The sequence below is a fragment of the Cercospora beticola genome, chromosome 8 (genome assembly GCF_033473495.1).
Source record: "Cercospora beticola chromosome 8, complete sequence".
NCBI classification, from domain to species: domain Eukaryota; kingdom Fungi; phylum Ascomycota; class Dothideomycetes; order Mycosphaerellales; family Mycosphaerellaceae; genus Cercospora; species Cercospora beticola.
In genome coordinates this window covers 394,642-416,884 of record NC_088942.1, presented here as the reverse complement: position 1 = coordinate 416,884, position 22,243 = coordinate 394,642, and the positions used below count along the sequence as shown (strand labels likewise).

Genomic DNA, 22,243 nt, shown 5'->3' with positions numbered 1-22,243 from the left:
CCAGCGCCCTGCCATTGCGCTGCGAGCCGGGGATGCCATTGTCGGGCTTCCACTATGATGCGCTGCCGCAGAGCGCAGCGTTTGGGTGCTGTTTACAAAGGTAAATAAACACACAAACGGCCGTCCTGTGAAAGGAGGAGGCCCGCAGAGCATACATGTATCTATCCACCGGCGCTGGGCAGCAGTGGTGGTAGCAGCAGGACAGCTCACACATTCTCCACCACCCCGCCCCTGCGCACCTGTCGTTTCTCCACGCACAGTGCGAGAGGAGTGTCTCTGCAGTCTTTGCCTGACAAGATATACCGGCAAGTGAGACGGGCGCTGCCAGTTTCTCCGTGCCTCGCCAGAATCGGCCGCCAGGTCACGCTTGCTCGCGCTACGGAAGCGCCCGTGCCACCTTCCCACAAACAAGCAGGGACTGATCCACACACGCGTTGGCGACTTCCTCCCACGAGCGAGAAGAAGGGTCGTCGCGGCCTACGACACTCAAGACAGACCCTCTCGCCCATCACCGCGCGCCGTCCACGCCTCTTTTCCCTCCCACCACCCCCTCCGCCCAACGACACCGCATCCGCGCCGCTGCTGCACCGGCTCGCGGCTTCCGACCACCCCACTGGACTCGCCGTCCATGACGCGTGGTGTTTTGATATATTCGCATTCCACGGAAACAACCTAAACCGCTCAGAGATCGGACAACAAGGTCATCCTTATCGCTGTCCGACCGACTGTGCGCGCGCGCCCTCTTCATGTGGTGCTCCCGATAGTCGCAGCCTGGTGTGGTTGTTTGCGACCGACGCATATCAAACGCCAAACGCGCCTCCACCCTCCCGGCCACCAGTTCACCCAGCGACCGAATCTTGCTGCCTTGATCCCACGAAGGCACCGCGTATACCACTGGACCAGCGTGTGCCCGCCAGACGCGACTCGTCGCAGAACACATATCAACACCGCGCGCACCCCGCTTTGCGCACGCGCCGCCCGCCGACCGCCATTGTCGGCGCGACCCAACTCGAACCACCTTCACGATATCAGCGCAAAGGTAGAAGACCATGGAGCTCGAGTACTCCCCGCGCCACTCGCCTGGAGGCTCGATGCACATGCTGTCGCCTACCCACCCGCGGAGTCCACAATTTGACGGCTTCACGACCATCCGGCAAATTCGTCGCTCACTGTCTCGCTCGCCATCCAAGCCCTCGAGGTTCGCACTCTTGACTAAGGGTAACACACCGAATGCGCCCATGTCACCCGCGCCGCGGTCGCCATCGGGACTCAGTCGTGCGTACAGTGTAGACCAAACCCATATCGACACGCGCAGCAAGACCTCAGCTCAGCGTTCTGGGGCAGCACGAACACGATCGCGCAAAACATCGCCTAACAGCCCGCTGCGACGCGCGCTCAGCGACAATGTCAATCACGCCAACGTAAACGCTCGCTACTCAACGCGCCGGGCATCCACAGAGCAAGACCAGGAGAACATGGATTGCTCCGAAGACTCAGTGAAGGCTGTACCAGACCTCCGCGCCACAGACCCCATCAAACTCGACTTCGGCAGGCCAGGACCTGAAAAGTTTCTCCAGCCCATCATGCGAGAGCATGCATCGCCGATGAAGTCGAGTCCGCTAAAGCGAAGCGATGGAGTCATGAATTTGGAGGCTGCAAGCTTTGGAAGCCCTCGCAGTAGCAAGCGTAGGAGCTTGCACAGCGCATCCAGCATTGACTTCAACATCTTTGAGCAAAGCTTCGATGGCGCACAATACGATGGCTCCGGGCCCACAGAAGACGACGGGGACAAGGAGGCTGCACCCACTTTCACCTGGAACATGGCTCAACCTAGCTCACCGCCAAGACGGCCTTTCAGTCTGCGTAAGACCACCTTGTCGCAGCGAGCGGGCTCTGGTCGCAAGAATCTGTTCGCAGACTCCATGCGCGATTCTGTCATGAGTCCTTCAATGACCCGAACACGTTCGAGATTCTCACTCGATGGTTCGCTGCCATTGCGCACTTCCGACGCGGACTCCCCATTCAGAAGGAGCTCTGCGAGCGACCCTCCAGTCCTGTTTCCCGCACCCTCACAAAAATCTCTCCAGTCAGCAGCCAAGCCACATCCACTGTCTCATGCCCTGACGCCATCGTCTTCTACCTCGAGCGTGTCAGATGATGGGACAACGCCTCCTGGAGAACCACCAGTTGCGCCAACTGAGAGCTTCATGGCAATGCCCATGGATGCACCAAGAAAACTTCCTGGATTTTCGAAATCACTTCCTCTCGGTGCTCTCCGCCCGAAGCTACCAGATGGACCTCCGAATGATGCGCATGCTACGCCTGCAAGCTACAACATGGCGAAGCCATTGCCACAAGCATTCATGTCCACGGGGCTGATCTCCAAGAAGCATCGCCACATTGACGGCGGTCCAGAGGCCCTCTTCAAGAGCACCAACATGCCAGACACGCCATCAAAGAAACAGCCGCTAATGCATTTCGGCGGCAGTCCAGCGCCATCTGCTTTGGGAAAACTTGCCCGTCCTATGCATGAATTCGGAAGCCCGAGTACACCTTTCAACGGCAGGATTTCCAAGATCTCGCCCGAGACGTTCGGGAAAGGCGTCAACATCTTCGGATCAAACACCAATCAGCCTCAGTTGACCCGCAAGAGCTCTTTTATCAGTCTTGATGGAGACGAACCCATCGATTCGCCGACTCGCCATCTGGATGGTCAGGCGATCGGTGACGATCTTCCACCCACGCCAACCAAATCCACAACTTCGGTGCCCAGGCCTCAGTCTAAGGGCAAGAGTAACAGCTTGCGCAGCAGTTTGTTTGGAAGGAGAACCTCACTTGGTCCGGACACGTTTGCCTCCCCCGCTGACCGCGAACAGTCACCAGCGGCAGAGGACGAATGTAAGTTCATGCACACTGATTTTACGCCTTGCTTTCGGCGCGAGAAGGATGTGGATGACTGTGCTGTTGATGACTCGCCGATGCCTTTCATCACGTTCACAGCCAGTGCGACACCTTCACCGCGTCTGTTACGAAGCCAGTCGGATGACGAAGCGCGTCGACTGGCTTCTCCCTCACCACTTGCAAGACGATCGCTGCGTTCATGCCCGATGTTGGATGGGAATGAAAGCACCCATGCTAAGCCTCTACCAGCACCGAGCCCCATGGCAATCAAGCAGATTGAGCGTAAGCAATCTCCGCACACGCCGTTTGAGTCCTTCACGCCTCCAGACCCAAGCAGTCTGTCGATATCCGTGGAAAACCGGGCCTCTTTACCATTCAACAGCTGCAGTTTCCCACCCGCGACTCCCACTGGACCTCGTGGCGATTCTTTTGCCTTCAGTCTGGGACAGAGCAACGCGACATCTGGCTATTTCCAGAATGACGTGGATACGTCGCTCACCTCGCGATTCGGGCAGGTCAAGTCCGTTGGCACTGGCGAGTTCTCGCAAGTCTACAAGGTCGAGAAGCCCCTTCACGTGTCGGCAAAGCAGCAAAATTCGAGCCCGGGCCGTCTTGTGTACGCCGTCAAAAAAGCCAGGAAGCCCTACACTGGTGTCAAAGATCGTCAGCGCAAAATGCAAGAGGTGGTCGTTCTGCGTGCGATGCAAGGTCATGAGCATATCGTGCAATTGGTCGATCACTGGGAGTCTAAGAACCATCTCTACATTCAGACCGAATACTGTGAGAATGGCAATTTCATGGACTTCCTGACAGTAGCGGGCGACAAGGGCAGACTCGATGACTTCCGCATCTGGAAGATCTTGCTGGAGTTGTCGCAAGGGCTGAAGGCTATCCACGATCAGAACTTCATCCATCTCGACCTCAAGCCCGCCAACATCTTCATCGACTGGGAAGGTCTCCTCAAGATTGGCGATTTCGGCATGGCGAGCACATGGCCAGCACCTGCCGATCTCGACGGCGAAGGCGATCGCGAGTACATCGGCCCCGAGGTACTCTCTGGCCGCTTCGACAAGCCCGCCGACATCTTCTCGCTCGGTATGATCATGCTTGAGATTGCCGGTAACATCGAACTTCCCGAAAATGGCGCTTCGTGGCAACGTCTTCGTGCTGGTGACCTCAGCGATCTGCCGAGCTTGACATGGAGTTCCGACAGCCTGCCCAGAGATGATTCGGGTGATCCGATCAATCTGCTGAACGGATTGTCGACTGAATCGCTTGTCACCTCACAGCATGGCGATGACGATGATCTGAGCTTCCTGCGACCGGCGCCACCGCCCAAGGCTGCGCGCAACCATGACTTGGTCACCCCGCCCAAGTTCATGGTGGATTCCACTGATGACGGAGCTCTTGAGAAGATTGTGCAATGGATGATCTCTCCAGACCCAGATCAGCGACCGACCGTGGATCAGCTCTTATCCGTACATGGCGTGCAGTGGGTTGAGCGACGCCGCCGTGCAGGCGCCACCGTGTACGAAGGCACATGGGGACCGGCCGACGATGTTCTGAACCATGGCCAACAGGACGATGTGGAAATGATGGACATATGAATAGAGGAGGAACATACGGGAAGGAGGAAAGAAAGAGAAGAGCACACTGGCACGATTCATGAACTAATACCACTGTCTATTTTGCATGCAACAAAAGTATTGAAAGCATCCCTTACTGCGCAATGGCGGCGACGGCGACGCACGCGCCCCTTGCTTTGCTTGGCTTGCATTTGGATGTGGGAGCACATGGAAGAAAGAGCGCGAGGGATTTGAGAAGAGTTCCGAGGCTTCTTATCGCTATTATCATACGACACAACAGTGATCAACGAACAGTACGGAGGTTATGAGGACACGGCAGAAGACACCAGTATGGGAATTGGGAGGGGACAAAAAGGAGCGAGCAGGCGAGCGATTAGCCGCTTCGCCAAGGTAGATAACTTCTAAACATAGGCGCCTCTTTGAACGCCATAGAAATGTGAGGATCAAGGACAACAGATGTGTTGTGGGCATGAGTCTTTCCCCCTCTTCTTCTGTTATTGTTGCTGTCATTGTTGTCGTATTGTGATCGATTTACTCCTTACCTCGTCGTTTGTTCTACGCATGCATGCATGCTACTCGCCGAGGTCGATCCTCGCTCGCTCGGTCGGATGGTTGGGGTGACACGACATTGTGTAGAGTGGCATTGACAGAGGGTACCTGCACATGCAAATCTTTTGTTCGTTTGGGAGATGCTACATAGTACTGCTAATTTGTTTCATGCGGGTTCGCAGGTTGCATGCATGCATGCAGATGTACATGTTGTGCATATGCGAGTGGGTTTGTCAAAGGGAGGCTGAGTGAGGTGGTGAGAAGCTTGGGGCTGTTGAGAAGGATTTGATGGATGGTGATGAGGGGAATTATGCTGTTGAGTTGAGCTGGATGGTGAGGAAATGGGAGGTTGTGTCATCGTTTCTCTGTACTTGGTTTTGGTTTGTGGGAGACACGTAGTTCAGATCGAGGGCTTTGAGGGCTGTGAAGGCTGAGTCTATTCTCGTTTTCGTGCCGTCTTTTCTCGTGTTGCATGCGAGATGATGCCTTGTTTGCCTTACCTCACCTCGCACGTACCATTGTTTCGCTGTCATGTGGGATCATCGCTGCTTGGTCGTTGCGCCTTGCGACATTTGGTGTTCGTGTTGGCCTTGCTTTTACATGTGCTTTGGTGGGGAGTTGGCCTTGCTTTTGATTGTGCTTTGGTCTTGCGAGAGATTTGAGAGAAGGGGTCATTGTCCAAAGAGGGGAAATGCTGCGTAGCTTACGACATGATGATACTGGGCTTCACTGGTCGGATTCGACAGCTGCGGGAACGAACAATCTCGATCAGAGCCAGGCCTCAAGTTTCCTTGCTTTGGTACGAGATGGAGTGGGGAGCTCAGTTCGGAGATCGATGGTCCACTTAACGACTGCTCGTCGATGGACGTTCATGTGCATCGCGATATCGGGTAAATACTTGATTTGAGCTGTTGCAGCTGGTGCTGGGCAGGTCTGCCTGCTCGGCGTAGGAAGCACGTGTGATGCGGCTCACGAGCAGTGCGCTCGCGCGCTTGGCATCGCGTCGCTGTGGGAGGTGAGCTACGGGCAGCGAGTGGTGGAGGAGGAGCGTCAGATGCAAGCAAACCGGCTTTGCGGCTCCTTCTGCTCCTTTTGCGCGGGATGGCCGGCGAGCTTCATGAGCCCAGCACCCTAGCGCGAACTGCCGAGCATATCGCAGCTCTGCAGCTCGAGCTGCGCCTGATCGCGGACGGGTGTGAAGAGGCTAGTGATCGCAGGTGTGGCGCACTCGCTCGGTCGTGCACGTCACGAGAGCAGCCCGCGACATCGACGTGGCAGAGTCGCGTGGGCGAGCCAGCGAGGCCGTGGTGTGCGCGCGCTCGAGACAGACCGGCTGACAGCGCCCCTTGCGTGGGAGATGCTGCTGCGGAGCGGTGTGATGAATCTACTGCTGGCTCTCTGCTGGCTGCTGCCGATTGCGCCCGCTCAAGGGAAATGTTTTTGCAGAAAAGGAGCCAGCTGGGTGAGGAGCTGATTCCGTCGGGCGGGAGGTGAGAACGAGTTCCAGTGCTACCGCACAAAGGTTCCCAAGTACTCGAGGTACTGCTGGCGGAGGTGTGGCGCTGGCCTTACCCGAGCAGCGTCATGAAGCTGCACATAATAATGCAGTGTTCGCGAGAAGACGGGTGCAGTATTTGTCGTGCACAACGTGAGCCGGACGTCCTTTTGCGGTGTGGGCTCGCGGTGCCAGAGTGTGAAGAAAAGAGCGACAGCGCGGAGGGCATGACTAGGCAGGCGATGGGCGGGTGTTGGTGTCGCTGGCACTCGCTCCGTATGGCCCAGCGCGTGCCTGGACGCCACTGACGACCATTCCACGCTGTGCCTTCGCCGATGCGCTATTCCGCTCGCGCCCAGTTCCTCGGGAGCCAGGCGCAAGGCTGCGTGTTTGGCCTGTCCGTCCGCATCACCTCTTGGGCCGCTGCTTTTCTTTGTTGGCCCTACTTGTTTCGTGTCATCGCCCGCGCCGACCACGCCCGCACCTCTCGTCTGCACTCTGCGACACGCGCGCCGCACACGCTCGCCTCGACGCCTCGCGACGCCTGACCGAACAATTCAGCCCTGCGCCGGTCGTGATCGCATCGCGTCGGCTCGCTTCTCGGCAGAATCAAGGATCCGGCGTACCTGGGAATCTCGACTCCGCAAACTGTGGAAACCCAACGACGATTGCGAGACGTTGCGAAGCAAACACTGACGCGCCCGAGCTTCCCTGAACTCCTGCAGACCACCGCTTCTTTGCCCTTGCGCTCAACCTGGGACGACTGCTTTGCCGACGCCCACCAAATTCCCCGAGACGACCACTCTACCACATCCGCCTAGCTTCCGTCCAAATTGTGTGAAATGGGAGGATCGCTGTGACGCAACAGGCAATCATCGCGGAAGATGGTGGGATGTGAGCCATTCCGGAGCCTTCGAGACAGCACACCCAGCCGCCAGGACCATGGCAAGCAAAGATAGCCCAGAGGGCTTTCGCTCTATCAGCGGACAAGCGGAGACTGCAGAACCGAGCTTCAATGGAGGGAATAGCAACAATGGGAGTGGATCGAGTTCTCAGACGGCGTCCAGAAAATCCTCGACCACACAATTACGACAGTCGACGTCAGCATCGTCAACTGGCACTTCGACTGTGCCCACATTACGAAAGTCTTCCTCCACGAATCTCACGCCAATTATTGCATCGCCCGCACCTGGAGTGAGTCCGCGCACATCGAGAAACACCTCACCGATCCGCCAGGACAAGCCACTTACTGCCACGAATTCCTTATCAGCACAGCCGTCGGCAGCAGCGCTTCAAAGAGCACTATCAGCATCGAACGTGCCACAACTCCAGCACAAACCAGCAACAGTGAGCGACGCTGTAGCAAAGTTATCCGGTCGGGCACATAAAAGTGCGACTGCTTCCGGAGACACCACGCCTCAATGGCCGGTCTCACCAAGGATCAAGTCGCCTCCGCCTTCAGGCCCCAATTCACGACGTGGCTCTGCAGCTGCACAGCAGAGAAGGCCAGATTCTTCAGCCATGCCGAGCATTCAAATATTGAGTGCAACTCCACAGAACAACATCGCAGCAATAACGAGCTCTCGCACAGCTAGTACCGATAACCAGAGGCCTGATGTTCAGCTGCAGCCGCCGCCACCACCCAAAACAGCGCCACGTGGTGCGAGTGGCAAATCGACTTTGGAGACCGTGCAAGAGAACATAACCGATAGTCAGGATCCAAGTCCTGCAGCCGTGCAGGCAGCTGCTGACTTGAAGCCGCTTACGAAAATCACTGGTGAGGAGCCCAAAACATCACCCACCAAATCTGAGATTCAGCCGGGCGAGAGCGGAAGCGAGAGTGCTGGCAACAAGAGCGACTCCAATAACAAGCGCGGACGCCGGCAGTCGACTGGCGCAAGCTCACATACAGCACATAGTCAACCGCCAGCTGCTAAAAAGGCGCAGCTACAGCATAAACCGAGCCATTCTATCGGGCCCACTGCCAAGGAACGACAGGCTGCGGGCAAGCAGAACATGACGGTAGAGACCGAAACAGTGCAATCGATCCCGCAATCTCAGCTCGCTCCTGCAACTGACAGATCAGCTTCGCGCATCGAAAGTGGCGGCACTGTGAAGTTGAAGCCGAGCAACGAGACGATTCGGCCCAGGAAGGAACGGAAGAAGGCTGCGCCCAAGACAAGAAGTGTCAATCAAGGAACGGCAACTTCGAAAGCGGACCTGTTCGAGGCCCGGGTGGCGAGTGCTGTAGATGAAGCGAATACGTCTGATTCGGACGAGACTTTTGTCTATGAGTCAAACCCACCAGAGCAACCGCGGCGGCATCGACATCATTCGAGAACTCCGAGCGTAACATCTTCCCACAGCATGGCAGAGCAGCAGAGAGGCCCGATTCGAGCCTACAACGACTCCTTTGACGGACCTAGAGTGGCCGGAAAGCGAAGTATGAAATTCTCCACCAATCCTACAAATCCCTATGGCATGGACAGCCCGGACAGCAGGAACGGCACTGTTCGCATGCACACTCCAAAGCACTTTGGCAAGTTCGGAAGGAGTGGGAACCAGGAACAAGACTCTCCCTATACGCAAGCCACCAAAGTTCGCAACAATCACCTTGTGCAAGGACGATCGAGGCCGACATCTCCTCGGAGTCCGCAGAATATGCAGTTTCGGGGCGCTAGTTTCTTCTCAAACTCGAGAAAGCAGGAACAACCCTACGACTTCGATGCCAGCCAGAATGCGGATGACGAGAGAACGCCACTCATGGGACATGGCACAGTGCGAACACCGCGACGGCAGCAATACCACCCACATCGCTTTGCGAACAGCTCGACTCATTCGCTTCCGAATTACTATCACGAAGATGACGAGGCACGGGGCTGGTGTGGAATTAAGCGATGGGGCGGGTGCTTCCTGACGACTCTTGTTCTTATTCTCGTCGTTGTTTCGGCTCTCGGCTTCGTGTTCGCATCGAACAGGCCTCTTTACGATGTCAAAGTGCACAAAATTCACAATGTGCTAGCCAGTGAAACGGAGTTGATGCTGGACTTGCTGGTCGGCGCAGTCAACCCGAACACACTAGGAATTTCTGTCAGCGAGTTGGACGTGAACATCTTCGCCAAAAGCAAACATGTTTCGAAGCCAAACACGACAGCACCAGATGCGCCCGAGATTGCCAGGCAGATGCGCTACGGAGTGCGTGCAAGTGGTTCTGATGGAAAGAATCCCAATCCTATCCAGGATCCTGATGGGCACTGGCACGCTCCTGGCGAGAACACGCCGGATGCTGATCCCGAAAATGACGCACAGACACTGCTTTTGGGCAGAGTCTTCCACTTTGATCAAGCCTTGATGTTCGAGGCCTCGCCGATCAAGCAGCATGAGCATGTATCCTCGGGACAGCTGCGTTTGACCAAACCAGGCAACAGGACGGAATCCCGTGGGAGTGCCAAGTGGGAGGAAATTATCCAATACCCCTTCGAGCTCATCGTCCGAGGGACACTCAAGTATCAACTACCAATATCGTCTCGGCTACAAAGTGTGGCTATCGGAGGCAAAGTGGTCGTGCATCCCGAGGAGGATCTCGACAGTGATGGCAATATGAAAACAATGCCAGTGGATCACTCTGAGAAATGGCAATGGATAGAGTGGCCCGAAGAAGAGGAGGAAGATGGCGGCAGGATTGAAGAATTGAATTAGTGGGAGCAGGAGGTTGATGACTCTTGGCTACACATTGATTTTCACATGTCCAATTTGCATATGCTTGTTGCATTTTTCTCTGTTTTCTGTTTGAGCGTTTCAGCGAAAGGACAAGCCCCATGCTGGGAGTATCAAAGCGAGCGGGATTTGAAAAAGCTATGGCATCTTAAGACCAAGCGAGGAGTCACGTATCCATGGACGTTATTTGGTCGGTGCACCAAAAGATGGGACTGGTGGGCTTCTGGCGAGAAGACCCGACGGCGCGACGCCAGATCTTTTCCTTTAGTATGAGACTGACGTATTATGGCACGAGCCTGTGAAAGTGGGTAGCAGATTGAACAGGGGCCAGTGTGAAATTTGAATGCTCATTGCTGTTCACTGTTCCTGTGGTTGTCCTTTCTTTCTTGGCATTACTCTCCGGCTCGCTGACGCGCCTTCCCGCTTTTCGGGAGCACTCCGCGTCCTCCACATCGCCCTGGTCGAGATCGAAGTCAACAACTCGAGCACCACTCTGCCCGCGCGACATTGCCTGCATCGACCGGTCAACAACTCCGGTGCGCGCGCTTTGCACCGACGCATCGACCAAGCGCGCGCGACACCGCATTTCTATTCACTTCTCCGCGCACGACACCGATACTAGCGCGCATCACCGCGGAGCACATTATCACATGCGCATCGCGAATTCCAGCCCAGCCATGCGATAGCCGACCTCGAGCTGCAACGCCGCCACGATGAATCCCGCAGAGCTCACTTTGACCATCTCGCCCTCACTTACCAAAGCCACCCCCGCGACGATCAAATATGGCATCAGCGCTGCGACAGTCCCGCCAACGGGGAGAACATTGGTGGAGCGCATCAACGTCGAGCCCATATATGCGCAACTCAAGGCCGCCTTGGGAGATCAATGGAGCGACTACAAGGCGACCATCGCCGCTTTCATACTCGGCAGCTTGAACCAGGCCGAGCTATCATGGGTTTTGCAACCACTTCTCACGACGCTGCCGCTGGCCAGTACGGACCTGAGCAGACCCACTGCCTCAATACTGCAGCTGCACAACCAGCTGATCACGGCCATCTATGCGAACACACTGCGCGATGCTCCTGCGTCAGAGGTTGCGCCATGGGTCGTGGCAACAGACAAGCCTTCGAGCACGTCAAAGAGCTCGGGTGCGGGAGGAGGCGCGAACGACAAGACGGAGGAGAGGTTGAAGAGAGAGATTATGAACATACATCCGAGAGACAGGCAGAGGATCAAATCATTGAAGGATGAACCTACAAAAGCGGCCAAGGACGATGGTCTGCGCCAGGTTCTGGAGTATGCGAATGAGCTGGCTGTGAAACCCCCAGGGACAGGACAAGGACCGAACGAGTCTCAGACGACCACGCCTGGTCTTGCCAGGAGTAATTTTGATATTGAGATTCAGAGGCGATATGCTCAACCTTTGGCAAGCGAGCAGCTCGAATTTCCGGCACCGAATGACTTGCAGAATAAGATTGAGCCGATATGCTATGAGCAAGGCTTGACTGGAGGAGTGCAGCAAGGCATGCTTCAAGGATGTGCCGAGCTGGTCGAACAGGCCTGTGAAGTCTACATCAAGGAGATGCTCAGTGCGTTCCTCGGACACTCGCGTAGCAATGCGGTGGGCAAGGATGGCGTGCAGACGCATAAATTCAAACGGCAGCTTCGGAGAGAGGAAGACGACGCCGATCGAGGGGTCCTGCAACGGAATGCAGGAGGCATGTTGCCTGTCGAGATGCAGATGCAAGCGCAACGTGCACCTTTGAGAATGGCAGACATGCGCCTTGCGCTCGGCTTGTCAGACTCTTTCCTCAAGCAGGATCGCTTCTTGGAAGAGCAGATCATGCTCAAGCACTATCCTGTGCTGGATTTATCCGCCAAGGGTGGCATCAACGGCGTCTCGACGCACCTCACGAATGGGGTCAAGCGCAGAAAACTCTCTGGGCCTGACAATGCAGATGCCATGGATATAGATGCCGAGTTCGACTACGGCCAGTTCAAGGGCGTAGCGAAGAACGATCACGACAGCGTTATGAGTGCTTTGGACGATTGTTTGCTGGCTGCTGGGTAGAGTCCACGACAAGCTGAAAACGAACTTTCGTACAATCACTATCCTGCCGGGTACCACAGCGGAGGTCCGATACTGGAGGACTTCCGAACTGGTGCATACAGAGCTAGCGTCGAGAGGGCTGTTGCCGCGCGCCAGCTGCGCGCTGGGATTTTCACGACTGGAGACAGATCCACGACCCAGCCTCAATCATCAGCTGCTCCTGCACAGAGAAGAACAGGGCACTCGAAGACCTCAGCAGCTCTTGTGGATGATGGTCCTAACGAGCCAAGGAAGGAGCCTAGCGCTGAAGGGCAAGACGTATGCGCCCCGAGCAAAAAGCGTCGGGGCGTGAATGAGCGGCGCCAAGCCAAGGAATCTGCTGGGGCTACTGAGAAGAAGCCTGGCAAGAGGAAACGTGTACACCCGGATGAGGGCGAAGACACGACCTCCGCTGTTCCGCTCAAGGATGGCAAGAGTGCCGATGCACAGCCTGGTGCGAAGCCGGCTAAACGTGCTCGAACAACGAAGAGTCAGGGCCAGCAACAGCAAGGCTCCTCCAAGAAACGAAAGCGTGCACAGCAAATTGATAGTGACGCCACACAAGCAGAGGCTGGGGACGCGCCGCCGAATAAGAAACGTGCGCTTTCGTCGGAGCCTGCTGATACAGAGGTGGTAAAGGAAGGACATTCGGTGCTCAGCAATGAGAACAACAAGCGAAAACGGTCGTCTTCAAATGCCACCCGAGAAGATCCATTCCCTAACGACGCCCCACTTCCATTAGGCGACGTTGTCGGCGAGCTGAATGATGTATTCGCTGCTTTCCCAAAGAAGGCGAATCCTGTCATACCGAAGCAGAGAGGCCCGCCAGCAGCTAAGAAGCCGAGGGCGGCATCGACAGTCGAGCCAAACGACGAAGATGACGCACCTGGCGAATCAGACTACGAATTAGCTCCACCGCCTCCGTTCCCCAGCAACCCATATGCTCCGCCAGCTCAGGCGGCTTCCAATAAGGGAACGGTACTAGAGGCGTTCCAAGTGGCATCTACAAATGCAGCCGAATCACAACCAGCTAGCAAGAGACCACGTAAGACTCCGCTGACGATCGAAGCCGCGACGCCGAAGCGCGATGCCAGTTCTTCATTAGGCATGTCAGGATCTGAGCCAAGCTCTGCGCCGCCAAAGTTGAGCGCATCGAGCGCGAAAAGCACCTTCGATCCTCTAAAGGCGACCGAACCGAGCGAAAAGACAATTGCATGCCCCCTTTTTGATAGAGGCAAGGGAGGACCATGTGCAAAGTCTGCAAGCGGAATATACAGGGCTCGTAGTATGCAAGACCATATCCGCCGAACGCATCCAGAGCACTACATTCACAAGCTGTCAGCCACTGAGGAAAATGTGCAGCGAATGTTCAATTCGCCTGCAAAGTCAGCAGTGGCAGGCCACGCTAGCAGCACTGGCGTTGAACAGCAGGACCAGATGAGTAGTTCTGCTCCTCAAACACCAGTGCAGAGTCGTCAGCAAGACTGCACGACACCAGTAGCTGGTAGTTCGTCCTCCGGTAAACGGGGTGCGACCCAGATCAGCGCGCGCAGGGAGCAGGATCGAAGTCAAATGAAGCGGGATGTGGGACCAGTGCAAGGCTCTCGCGAACGACCACAATATTCACCACTTACTGCCAAGAACGAGCAGAGAGCTTCGCGTGCAAGTCTCGCACCTCCGCCCCCTTTCCCTCTGAGCAGGAGGAACAGCTTTAATGTGGATGCTATGGTGCCACCTCAACAGTCTCCTCGGACAGGAAACTCAATGGCAGCACCGAGCCGCGTTCGCACGCCTCTAGATTCAGCTTTGAACGGCCGCATGGGCCCGCCGGTCGGTGGAGCGACGCCAACCCGGACGAGCTCCAATGGTTCATCAGCGTCACTCCAGAGCCGTAGAACAAGCTTTGTCGCAGGCCCGGCGATGACAGGGCAATTTCGAAGTGGCACCGGAGCAGAAGGCATGTCCTCGAACCAGGTACAAATGTCTCCATCGCTGCAAAAAATTGCAGCTGCAACGTCGAATGGAGACTGGGCGCCTCCGCCAGCCCCAATATCTCAAGGCAGCAGCACCCCAAGGTTGAGTGCGGGCCCGCCCATTCTGTCGCCCTCACAATTTGCCGAACGAACCCTCATGCAGAACCACATGCAGCATCAATATCACATGTCACCTCCCAGGAACGAGCAGTATATGAGGAGAGACGCCACGCCGCTCGTCAGTCCCCGGGGGCAGCATATGGGCTTCCAGCAGCCACAACAGAGTCCTACGCACCTACGCCCACCTTATATCCACTTTCCGCCCTATGCTCCTGGCTTCGGCTTGGCTCAGCATCCCGACCTTGGAATGAAGCCAAGATGGGATCCCAACAGCGTTGTGATGTCCAGGATGACAGGCACGCCAGACGTTGCGAGGCGCGCACAGTATACGGACCATCCAAGAGGCTGCCGCTGTGAGCAGTGCGAGCCTGGATTCGCATTTAGACCTTAGTGCGGGTTTATATCAAATTGGCAGTAGTTTTGGGGCTGGCGGAATGGAGATACTGCCCACTAGGATGGGCATAAGCGTCGGCTGGAGGTCGGGTTGATACCAAGTGGAAACTTGTTGCATGCTACTGTCGCTGGCGATGGCGCGATTGACAAGTCTGAAGATTATTGATGTACACTTAGACGTAGAGTCCAGACGTGCGCAACAAATTATCAATCAATCATTCACAGTCTGGGAACTTGATTTGATTCAGAACAACTTCATCGTCTCCTCTTGCTGAATTGAACGCCAAACTCAAAGGACGTGTGGGTAACCCAATACGCGCAACCCTAGGGCACAGCTGAGCTTGGTCCACCAACTCAACTTACTGCATCCGATTCTCCCGTCCGTAACTTGATGAGTCTCCTTGCCTCCACTACTGTTTCTATATGTAGCTCTCCTCTTCAAGATCGACCTCTTGGCAACACGCTTCTGGATTCGAAATTTTACGAATACAATGCTTGCTGCGCCTTCACCTAACCTCGAATTGTACGGCAGCGGAAACGAGAATAGATCGACAGTGGCTGTGTGCTCTCTCGCCCACCATAGTCTAGTCGCGAGACCATATAATACGCTACTGAAAGGTCAAATTAAGCATAAAGTGGAACAGCTTCGGGCGCTACGCTGTTGGCATGTTTCGCGATACGGAGTAGAGGTGACAGAGAAGGGAAATTGATCGACGCTATGGACGCGCTGGTACAAGAAGAAGTTTGGTTGCTATCTTTCTCTATGCTAGCATAGACAAGCAGCTTCTGCAACTATGAGGGGCTCTGGAATTCTGTTCGCCGCGTGCGGACAGCTGCTCGCTGTCAATGCGCAGAGTGCAGAATCATCTTGTACTGCTCTTGAGGCTAAGCATCCTCGTTGCGAGAAGTTGATTCAAAGGAAAGCATGGTGAGTGACCATGTCACATCTCAAAGAACCGCATCGCGGCCAAGCTAACGAGCCGACCTGTTCTCAGGCACACCCTCTCCAATGACGAAAAAAAATCCTACCTCGACGCCGAAGTCTGCCTCCTCAACACACCCCTTTCCACCCTCCCCTCTCTCCAAACCAAAGACCAACTATCCCGCTTCCCCATCGCCAAAACCCTCTTCCAAGCCCTCCAAGAACAACACCAACTCCAATCCGATTTCATCCACGAAGTCGGCGCTTTCCTCCCCTATCACCGCTACATGACCCATGCACACGAATCTCTCCTTCGCAACAAATGTAATTACACCGGCGCACAACCTTAATGGGACGAAGAACGCGATGCATCACATTTTGCGAATTCGAGTATTTTTGATGCGGAGTTTGGGTTTGGTGGAAGAGAACCAGGCTGCATTAGTGACGGACCGTTCAAGAACTATACACTCGTCATCGGACCCGGGAAGAATAATTCCGTGCACTGTTTGGAGCGCGCGATCGATGATGTTGCGAGTCAAGCTGCTTCGAAGGTCTTTCTTGACTTTGTGAGGAATTCGACGAGTTTTGAGGAGGCTTGGGAGAGGATTGAGTTTTATCCGCATTCGGCGGGGCATAGTGGTGTTGGAGGAGAGGTAAGTTCTTTCCGATCTCTACTTTTGTTTTTGATGGGAGTGGTTTATGATGAGTTGCTTTGCTGACGTATCTCAATGCGTGATAAATGTTAAACCCCATCTCGAGTCCCGGAGATCCGATGTTCTATGTTCATCATGCGTTCGTGGATAAGCTTTGGTGGGATTGGCAGGTTGTGGATTTGGAGAAGAGATTGTATGCGATTGGTGGTCCGACGGTCAAGGATCCTAATCGGCCTGCGCCGGTTCCTGAGGGGTGGATGCCGGATGGTGAAATTCCTGCTCGAGTGCGTAAGAGACATGAGGCGCATGCTCGGAAGCACAGTTTGAAGAGGCAGGATGGTGCAGATCAAGGAAATGGGACGGCGGCGACGACGACGACTTTGGAGCATGGTATTAGCCTGTTTGGGTTGCTGGAGGATGTGACAGCGGAGGATGTTATGGATATTCGGAATGAGCTTTTGTGCTACGAGTACGTTTGAGGTATTGGTGGAATCGATGGGAGAAGAGCCCCTGGTGTACAGTGTACGGACAACAGTCGAGGAGAGGGCATGTACATATTCTTGCCGTAATGAATCGTCTTGCCACATAGCTTGTGTGCGTATAACCAAGCCTGGGTGTGCTATCGCCGATGGAGCTTCCATCGTTGGTCGTACTTCCGAGCTCTGATGATGTATTGCTGCCGAAGCAAGTGTGTTTAAAAAGCTCCTCGCTGCAAACCTCCGTTTATCAGTAACTAAGAACTACATAGACATCGTCAACACTGTTTTTGCGAACCTGAAAGAAACGCAACCGCTGGTCGCGTAGCTAATTCTTAGGAATCGCTCGTGAACATTCTCTATACGAGCTCGAGAGATGAGTGTGCACTTACTCAATATGGAACGACGTTGAATTCGTGACTAAAAGCTTAGGGTTGAGTGATAAATTTAGACAGATCTGCTAGCTTCAACACCAGGTGAAGTCACGGAAGCAATTGGTGCCTCAGGGGCCGAAGCTTGGCACTCGGAGCAGTTTCGTGCCAGACATCCGAGCCGCCCAAATAGATGGGCTGGCCATCACCAGAGCAAAGTCGACTTCAACTCTAGAGGCTCATATCTCTCTTCCTCTGCCGTTCGATGTGTTTGAGACTGCAGACGCCTGATATCCACGCAGCCTACCGTCGACTCTCCATATCCTACTAATGATTTCTCAAACCCGCTCCTCCCTCCTCGTAACAGTCATCCACAATCCAATCTGCGTCCAAACACCAATTTGGAAATCGACTTCGTACGGTTTCTTCGGATCACAGATTTGAAAATCGAAGCGTTGCAACAACTCCACGAAAATCTTGTTCAATTCCATCAGAGCGACAGGCTGACCAAGACATTTGAATCGTCCATAGCCGAAAATGACTTCGTTATTCTGATCCATCTCGCGGAGCTTGGCGGCGCTTTCGCAGTCGCCACCGTCTTCGTGTAGAAGCCAGCGTTCGGGACGGAAGCAGTGCTCATCTGGACCGAAAAGTGATGGGTTGCGTGTCATGGCGTAGGTGGACCAGCTGGGATATGTCGTTAGCCATACGGGAGGAGCATGTGTGTATGAGGGAAGCATTGCTTACCCAATTCTTGTACCCCCAGGCACGAAATATCCGTCAACTTCATCTCCTCCAGCCGGAACCTCATGCGAGAACAACCCACTAACAGGCGGCGCAATTCTCAATCCTTCCTTAATACAAGCCTGAAGATACTTCATCCCTCGCGCAGTCGAATCCCTAATAACCTCCTCTTCCCCAACCCCCTCCATCTTTTCTCCAATTTCTTTCATCAACCTCCTATAAACTCTCTCACAACTCACCACATTCAACAAAACACTCCTCACAGCCGTAGCAGTCGTATCACTCCCCGCCAAAATCTGCAAAACAACCTCACTCTCCACCTGACTCCTCTTCATCCCATGTCGAAAAAAAGATCCCATCATATCTTTCCGATCTTCACTCGGCGTCTCATCACCATTCCGAAACCTCCTCCCGACCAACTCCTTCGCAAGCCGATACGCTTTTCCTAATCCCAAATCATCCCTCTCGCTCGGTCCCACCAGTGCCAAAATCTTACTCTTCTCAAGAAATAAGTAGAGTTTGGGCAAAACAGCCATGATATTGATTAACGTAATCCCCTGTTCCATCTGTTCAAGATATCCATGATTATCATTATCATCCCTCAAATCCCCAAAACTCTCTCCAAACGCGAGAGAAGAAATCACATCAAGAGTGAAAAAATGGCTCTTCCTCGCAAAATCCATCGGCTTATAAATTCCTTCTTTCAAATTTGATATGTATTTTCTGTTGATTAGGGAGATGAGTGAGAGCACTTGTTCGTCGATTTTGGATTCCAGGTCGGGGACTTCTTTGCCACCGTAGCCTGCTGCTAGTTTCATTCGGAGGTCGGAGTGGGATTTTTCGGAGCGCATTGAGAGGGTGTTGTCTTGGTTGGGGACGAAACGCATGGCGTTGAACCAGTCGGAGCGGGGGTAGCCGGGCGAAGAACCTTTTGTCGAGGAAGAGGAGGAGGAAGAGTAGATTTTCTTCCATGTTTTGACGGAGCCTGTGATGAGGTGGCCGGGCGCGATGCGGATGAGATCTGAATTGTACTCTTGGCAGAGGTGGCCGTATTTGGACCAGGCGGAGCCGGAGGTGATCCAGTAGAGGAGGGGAAGCGTGCTGTGAGAAGTGTACCATGGGCCCGGAATGTGAGACAGTTTGGAGGGAGATATGATATGCGCGTAGATGAGGTAGAGGGTGAGAACAAGAGCGGCGAGGACAGTTGGAGAGGACAGGAGTTCCAGGGAGAATGAGAAAGCCATGTTCGCTGTTGAGGGCCTGGTTGGTGTTGCTGAAGAGGTTGTTGGGGAGTAAAAGCTTGAGGTGGTCGTTCGTTGCTGCTACTCTTTTTCTTTTTCTCAGTCAAGCGAGGCTCAAAGTACAGAACTGTCGAAACACCTGTCTGACGTCCCCTCTACCGCTCGAACGATTCTGACATGCGTCGATTCCAGTTCACCGACAAACAAAGTTCACCTTACATTGGAGCAGCTACCTATGCAGTCGATAAGTATGCACTCGCAGCTGGTGATCGCCCTCCAGGAGGCGCATCCTCTCGCGTGCGAAGCCTTAGCCGCATACCAAAAGGACCTTTGTCTGAGAGGTTACTGGCTCACGGCATGGAACTCGGCAAACCGAGTGCAAAGTCCGATAAAATATGTGGAGAGCTTCAGCTCCTTCATGCCATCCCCGAAGTTCAGCCTGTGCAGTCCTGCAAGAAAGTGGATAGCATGGTGGAGCATCCCAGCCGAAGGAACGGACGCAGCGACCGTTTTAGGTCAATGGTGTTGAGGATGTTGCATGAATATGGTGTTGTGTTCAGGAAAGGTCAGAAGTTACGCGGTTTGGTGTAAGCTGATGAGTGATCAGTGTAACTCATGATGAGACGTGACTGAGGAAGACAACAAATTCACGCGATGAGAATTGAGGACTTGTACGCCGAGCTCTTTCCAGCGTGCCAAGAGTGTTTCGCACGTGTGCATATGTTGACGTTGACAGTAGACGCGTGATTGCAAAATCGGCACCGAAAGAGAAGGGCAAGCAAGCACGAATGCCATATCGAAGCCCGATCGTCTCTCTTGTCGCGCATCATGACCCTGTCCGTCCTGACGTGGGAACGAGAGTGCGTTGATGCAAAAATTCCAGAGGAGCACTCCAGCCGGGTATGTGCTCAACTCAACAACACTCTGATCTCGTCCTCAGTCCTGGGAAAGACTTCTCGCAACCACACCTCCTCTTCCACGTCTCCGTTGACCTGCTTCATCCTCAGCTCATCAGCCTGTACGACCAATGTTTCAATCTCCAGGAAATCTTCGCAGAAGATCTCTGCTGCATTCTCAATAATCCTCCGAGCCAGAGTCTTGTTCTCTAGCTGTGCAAGAAATGCTCTTGCGTCTTCAGTAGCAGTGGGTAGGAAAGCGTCGAGTTGCTGCGCGACAGAAATGATTTGGCCAGGATCTTTGTACGATGAAGCGAGGTCGTCTGTCGAGGTGATATTGTCCGCGAGCAATTCGAGGCCGGATTGTTTCAGGAACCATCTGTGCATGGATTGAGTGAGCTCTTGTTCATGGGCGTCAATCTTGGGCTGTAGCGCTTCCGACTGATCCGCGAAGGAGTAGGCGCCGAGGACTTCCTTGGTAGCAAGAAGACAGTTGAGGGCAAAGATGTGGCTGTTTGGTTTCCGCAGTCGCGTCGTGATGTTCTCACAGCCTGCCAAGAACGGGTCGAGGGCCTCCTGGAGAATTGGCTGGAAGCCTTGAATGCGTTGTGCAAGGCTCACGTTGGCTACTGATGTGTCATAGCTCTTCATCAAGACCTTGAGTGTCTCCAATGCATCGATCAAAAAGTCAGCAGGCGCAAGGTCGTCTGTAGAAAGAGCGAAGTCTGTTTGCAAGTTTGCAACATGGTCGCGCATCGTAGATCTGAACGCTCGAAGCGCACTGTCTGAGAGTGGACGAAGAATTTCGAGCAGCGCTGAGCTCTCCCCAAGCAGGTTCGTGAAGATGCCCGCATAGAAGTTCACGAGATTCGAGATCTTGTAGGCCAGCGTTGCATCTTCGTGGCTCTGTACAACTTGTTCAGTTCGCTGCTTCAGCTGTCGGAAAACGCCAGCAAGATCTCGGTCCACCAATTCATTGAGTGCTTTGCGACCATCGAATGGCAATGCAGCACCCTCGCCATCGGCGCGAGACCATGGCTCGCTTTCAATGCCAGCTTGAATGCTCTTCGCGATTTCGTCACCTTCGGAGATGAAGAGCACCTCGAGAGCCTCCCTTTCGGACACGGTGGCCGAATGTGCCCATGCTAGCATGTCACTGACATATCGGAGGGGGTCGTGAGCCGACAGCTCGATAGCCTTGCCAAGGACTGGATGATCTGCATCGACAGGTGCGCCTGTGAGAGCGGAATAGAAGTTGTTCGACAAGATGTTTTCTCGAGCTTCTGCGAAGAAGTCCAGACAATTTTGAAACAGCGTTGGTCTCTCGGCCAGCACTCGTAGTGCTCGTCTAATGGCGGCGCTGATTTGCGGATTTTCCAGATCCAGTGACTTGAACTCACGCTGCACCCATCTGTACAGCTTCTGATATGTCGAATTGAGCTGTCGTGAGCTTTGTTCCAGAATTTCGAGCCCTAAGCGCTCATTTTCGGAGCCAAGCAGAACCTGCGAATCTTCGTGAATCTTCTTGACTCTGGTCATAATTCGGAAGAAGTCGTCATTGACCGGCTCCGCAGTAGAGGTCAAAGTGGCAAGGTCAGCATCTGACACGATGAAATGCTTCGTGAAGGCATCGAGCAGTTGCTGTTTGGTCTCGACCTGACGTCTCTCTGTCAGAATGGACTTTGCTTCATCGAGCATCGGACCAGTCTCGCGGCTGGAGGCTGTGACGTGCTTTCGCATTTCCACACAGCTGGCATTGAGATTTGCAATGGCAGTCCCAATTCGCTTGAGCTGCTCGGCAACCTTGCCAAAATCGTGGATGAATTCTCCATTGCATTGAATTAGCTCCTCTTGCACATCGAGGCGGAGATTTCGTCGGGTGTCGGCGGTGTTCTGCAAGCCCCTCTCATCCAAGATGCTAAGTGCATCTCTGATTTCGAGGTCTGCATAGGAGGCTGAGAGTACACTCGTGACCCTGTTTTGCAGGGCATTGGACTTGTTGCCAGCAGTTGCAGTTGGCGTGGAAGGCGTGGGCGGAGAGAGAATAGACCCGCCAGGCTCACTGCTCATGGGCGAAATGACGCGGTCAAAGTAGGGATTCGACATGACGCCGCCT

The 22,243-nt window shown here is 54.3% G+C and overlaps 7 protein-coding genes across 7 annotated transcripts; 5 read left to right on the top strand and 2 right to left on the bottom strand.

The window, feature by feature from the left end:
- Positions 1-1,049: 1,049 nt before the first annotated feature.
- RHO25_011545 (uncharacterized protein) lies at positions 1,050-4,508 on the top strand (the record flags this gene model as incomplete). The annotated part of the gene is made up of 2 exons (XM_023602965.2): positions 1,050-2,898; positions 3,151-4,508. 2 exons carry the CDS (start codon positions 1,050-1,052, stop codon positions 4,506-4,508), a joined length of 3,207 nt encoding a protein of 1,068 aa, XP_023454597.1.
- Positions 4,509-7,473: 2,965 nt separating this feature from the next.
- On the top strand, positions 7,474-10,230 carry RHO25_011544 (uncharacterized protein; the record flags this gene model as incomplete). Its single annotated transcript, XM_023602963.2, has 1 exon — positions 7,474-10,230. One exon carries the CDS (start codon positions 7,474-7,476, stop codon positions 10,228-10,230), a length of 2,757 nt encoding a protein of 918 aa, XP_023454606.1.
- Positions 10,231-10,961: 731 nt separating this feature from the next.
- On the top strand, positions 10,962-14,822 carry RHO25_011543 (uncharacterized protein; the record flags this gene model as incomplete). The annotated part of the gene is made up of 2 exons (XM_023602960.2): positions 10,962-12,316; positions 12,380-14,822. 2 exons carry the CDS (start codon positions 10,962-10,964, stop codon positions 14,820-14,822), a joined length of 3,798 nt encoding a protein of 1,265 aa, XP_023454603.2.
- A 796-nt stretch (positions 14,823-15,618) lies between these two features.
- On the top strand, positions 15,619-16,096 carry RHO25_011542 (uncharacterized protein; the record flags this gene model as incomplete). The annotated part of the gene is made up of 2 exons (XM_065603427.1): positions 15,619-15,752; positions 15,820-16,096. The coding sequence occupies 2 exons, from the start codon at positions 15,619-15,621 to the stop codon at positions 16,094-16,096; spliced, it is 411 nt and encodes a 136-aa protein (XP_065459499.1).
- A 422-nt stretch (positions 16,097-16,518) lies between these two features.
- Positions 16,519-16,878, top strand: RHO25_011541 (uncharacterized protein; the record flags this gene model as incomplete). Its single annotated transcript, XM_065603426.1, has 1 exon — positions 16,519-16,878. One exon carries the CDS (start codon positions 16,519-16,521, stop codon positions 16,876-16,878), a length of 360 nt encoding a protein of 119 aa, XP_065459498.1.
- A 706-nt stretch (positions 16,879-17,584) lies between these two features.
- Positions 17,585-19,234, bottom strand: RHO25_011540 (uncharacterized protein; the record flags this gene model as incomplete). The annotated part of the gene is made up of 2 exons (XM_023602959.2): positions 17,585-17,933; positions 17,994-19,234. 2 exons carry the CDS (start codon positions 19,232-19,234, stop codon positions 17,585-17,587), a joined length of 1,590 nt encoding a protein of 529 aa, XP_023454602.1.
- Positions 19,235-20,139: 905 nt separating this feature from the next.
- Positions 20,140-22,233, bottom strand: RHO25_011539 (uncharacterized protein; the record flags this gene model as incomplete). Its single annotated transcript, XM_023602958.2, has 1 exon — positions 20,140-22,233. The coding sequence occupies one exon, from the start codon at positions 22,231-22,233 to the stop codon at positions 20,140-20,142; it is 2,094 nt and encodes a 697-aa protein (XP_023454601.1).
- Between the last annotated feature and the right edge of the window lie 10 nt (positions 22,234-22,243).